Source organism: Notolepis coatsorum (assembly GCF_963971535.1).
Source record: "Notolepis coatsorum genome assembly, chromosome: 18".
Lineage (NCBI taxonomy): Eukaryota > Metazoa > Chordata > Actinopteri > Aulopiformes > Paralepididae > Notolepis > Notolepis coatsorum.
Window position 1 is genome coordinate 47,162,690 of NC_140182.1, and position 4,297 is coordinate 47,166,986.

The window sequence follows — 4,297 nt, forward strand, 5'->3', positions numbered from 1 at the left end:
ACAGGGGAAGTAGATAACGCGCTATATTTGTAATTACTGCGTCTTGTTTTTTAATGTGGCCTTAACATGTTTTCAAATTAGCCTATACAAAAGAATTCTATCGGAGGCTAAGACGATCCACTTAACCTCTGAACTTGTGATGCAAGCTCACCTGATTAGGAAAAATATATATAAATAAAAAGTAATGCAACCAATAGATCTTCAAGTGTGTGTGTGTGTGTGTGTGTGTGTGTGTGTGTGTGTGTGGGGGGGGGGGTCGGGTTACTTTCAACATAGCAATAATCTTTAATTAGCCTATAACATTTTTAAGTTTCAGCCCCATCCCTAATAACATTATAATTAATTTAAACATAGGCCTGTGTTGCTTCTCTAAATGTTTATTGTTGGCATTAATTGTACAGAGGCCACGGCTTGATGAATGAGCTCGGTTGTCTGCGCTGTGACCGTGGCGTAGTAGCTCCATGCATCCTAATCAACCGCGCGCTGCATGTTGTTCCCGGTGTTTAGTCCACGCAGCGGAGCTCTGCACAGCCGTTAAAACAGAACGGCTTGTTGACGTGTGAAGGATGACAACTGTATTTCCTGTCAGTGACAAACTGGAGATCGCTCTCCAAAATATATATATAAACTAGCTATACAATTGTTTCATTTTCTGAATGATATAGGCTACCGAATAATAATAAGAATAGCCTGATAATAATAATGATCATGATAAACTGCTGTTGGTGCTACTTATAATTAAAGGCTCCAAAACCGTTGATTGTTTACTTCACTTTTAATGAGAAAATATTTTGATGACCAGTATTCTTTTTTTAATTCAATGCAGACTATATCACACTTTTCAAAAGCACGCATGCTTGGGAGAGAGAAAAATAATAAAACAAACAAACAAAACAAAACAACAACAAATGCATGCTTTATACCTAAACAGAAAAGTACAACTTTACAGTATCTGATACACGTGGTCACCGCAGTTTTAAATTAAATGCCTCACAGAACATTTTCTGCAAAATAGATATCTAAAACATGGAACTAAAAAGTGCATTTTACAACATTTCAATATCACTTATTTGCAATATTCACATATTTATTTTGCATTCGAGGATGTCTGACGATACTGCTTTTAAAAGGTTTCATAATTCTATTTGCTTTCAATTTTTTTTACACAGATGGTGAGAACACAGCTAACCTATGCTGCCTATTTGGTATACTGTTAACCGTCACTCCAGCGTTAAAAAGCAAATAGAAACAAAAGCAAAACAGTGCCTCGCAATTTCATTGACATTACAATGGTCATACAGAAACGGTGCAAAAGAAAATGTCCTTTTTTGTTGTTGATTAAATTGAAAACCTGCCATGAAAACTGCAAACTCCAAACTCTCTTTTCTCCTATCAGTGCGCCCACTTTCAACACTCACATTTGACAATAAGTTGAAACATTGAAACAGCAAATAATTTATATTTCGAAGAGCAATATTTCGCTGTGCGATTCTGTGCTGATGAATCATTATGACACAATTAAAGCAACACATTCAATACACAAACAAATAAATCGATTTGCGACACAACTTCTCGTCTCGATCGTATAGCCAAGAAAATAAACTTTGGGTTTGGAAAAGGTTCGTTGTTATAAGTTGTCAGTGCACAGCCACTGACTGCAGTGTGGGGTTAGTCAGCGTGTCACTGGGAGCAGCCGGACTGCTTTGGCTCGTCGCTGTCTGTGGGGACGTGGGGCTCAGAGACTGTGGAGAGTTCGATAGAAAGGCAGGCATGTGTGGAGGTAGCGAGAACCCGCTCATGGAGGTCGGAGTGGGCTTTATTGGCACGGGAATTGCTGGTAACGATTGTCCTCCGTGACAGAGGGACTTGATGGGCACGCCATAGGCACTGTAATCGCTGCAGGAAATGGGGGCCACCGTGTCCATCATGCTGCTGTTGTACATATGGGGCCATGCTGTAGTCAGCTGGTTGTGCAGCGGGTACCCGGTGGACATGGACTGCATGGTGGAAAACGCGAGACTTCCCGGAACCTTGTACTCTCTGGCAATGATGTTCTCGATGGCAAACGGGTGCTTGAAAGTTGACGACGGAGACACTCCGAGATTGTAACCTGACATTTGTGGCAGGTGTGTCTGGGCCGCCAGGGCGCTGAGTCTCAGCTTGGCCTGCTGCTGGAGGTAGTGGGCAGCGTCTGATGACTTATTTTGAGCCAGATGGTCGGCTGCCATCATCATCATCACTTTAAAACGTTTGCGGCGTCTCAGGAAACTTCCGTTCTCGAACATGTCCCCGCAGCTGGGATGGAGAGCCCAGAAACTGCCCTTACCTGGCTGGTCTGGGCGCCTCGGTATCTTAATGAAACAGTCGTTGAAGGACAGATTGTGTCGCAAAGAGTTTTGCCACCGTTGGGTGTTTTCTCTGTAATAGGGGAATCTATCCATGATGAACTTGTAGATTTCACTGAGAGGAAGCATCTTCTCCGGGCAGCTCTGGATGGCCATGGCGGTGAGGGAGATATAGGAGTAAGGTGGTTTCTGGTCGCTGTAAGTGTTTCTCCCCGGACGAGGCATCCTGAATGTTTTTCACAAAATAAAGAAAAAAGGTCTCCCTTAACTCCTTGATAAAAGCTCGCCACTCTTCTTGCACCGCCGATCGCAGGTTAAATTCATACAAAACAGGCGTTGCGGAAAAATAGTAAAATAGTCGGAACAGGTCGAGCGCCTCTCAAGTTTGCAAACGGTCGGTCGGCGGCGGCGCACATTGACGGTATAGCTGGAAGTCTCTGACGTTCTCGCAAAGTAACTCGGCTTGTCCCGCTAGCAGAACTGAGTATAGGTCCCGTCCCGGATAAGACGAGCTAAGTGGATGCCTCCATGTCCTTCCTCTAACCATCTGATAGTTTTTATGCGGTGACATGAGCAGAAAAGACCCCTGTAGAGGCGCGCCATTAATGTGCCACCTCTTTGCTATCACATGACAATCGCCTTGGGAGAAGGGGGTGGGAGAGAGAGGCATAATCTGGTTTCATTTACACCTATTTACATGGACGCATTGGACCAATAGAAATCATTTCCATTTGAAGACACGAGAAAGGGGGTGAAAAGGCTCGGCAGCCGGAATTGAACCGCGATGGCACTCAGTGTGTGAAGGTATGCAGCTAAAAGATATACTTGTTCTGGAGACTTTCACATGGAGTTTAATCTGCAATTCACATGCATTCAACAGAGCGACATAAAACCCAATGTTAGACGTGGAAATTGCATATTGTATCTACTTATATACTTATTAATATCCCGGTTTAATTGGCTTGTGGTGATTCGTGCTATTTTATCTGTTGCATGCTCTTTGTATAATATATACAAATATACAAATATGAATGTATTATGCGTAATGTGTAAAAGTAGCAAATATTCTCACCTGGCCCTGTGTCTGCATATCTTTTAAAGTTTTAAGTGTATGTGGATTTGTGTGGCAATAGACTCATATTCGCTACAAAAAGCAAGATGCTTCTAGGGTTTAATTATACAATTTTGCTGTAGACTGAAAACAACATATCTATACATTTCTCTGAAATAGTTTCCAAACGAAAAGGCGTTGAGAAATAAATGAACTGCCATGAGCAAGTTGATGAGCTGTCTGTTTAGATTATTTTCAGGAAGCAGGCTGTATGAAAACATCAACACAATGCAAACACATGCTGTTCAAACTGAATCGTCATGAGATAATCAAGTCTATTGTGCATATGTAAAGTAGACTGAAAAGTACTTCAGAAATGCAAATAAACCCTTTGGGGTGGCGTGGTGAAAACTGTATAAAATATCCATAAGTCAATTATATGAATGTGAAAACCAAATGGAAGCCTATTTTGAGCTACGGCCATTCAAGCTTTCGGCCAGAGCTCACCAAGGGCCACCTTTCCGCTTGGAGGGTTCGCAATACCAGGACCACACACGCGCACGCAGATTTGCTCATAATTTATGCTAATTTCCCCCCATAAATCCACAATACACCCCATCACCAGTCTGACGGATTACGAATAGAATCTGTGTGCAAGGAGCACCATTGTTGATTCTGCGCAGCTATTTTGACCCAGAAACCCAAGTGTTTAACAACTGCGCTTTCCCTGTGCTTTTCAAAGAACGTCTCCCGAGTCCGAGGTCCTTTCAACAACATGGCGAGAAGCAGGCCTACCAACAAACACACTTTTAATGGCTCCCTCGTTACTTACACATTTGGAAAAGTATAGCCTTAAATAAGCGAAGTCAATTCAACGTTGAGCATGCAGTAATTTTTTTTC

At 42.4% G+C, this 4,297-nt stretch overlaps 1 protein-coding gene across 1 annotated transcript; it reads right to left on the reverse strand.

Annotated features, from left to right (window-relative positions):
• Nucleotides 1–1,637: 1,637 nt before the first annotated feature.
• On the reverse strand, nucleotides 1,638–2,570 carry foxb1a (forkhead box B1a; the record flags this gene model as incomplete). Its single annotated transcript, XM_084334601.1, has 1 exon — nucleotides 1,638–2,570. One exon carries the CDS (start codon nucleotides 2,568–2,570, stop codon nucleotides 1,638–1,640), a length of 933 nt encoding a protein of 310 aa, XP_084190727.1.
• Nucleotides 2,571–4,297: the final 1,727 nt, after the last annotated feature.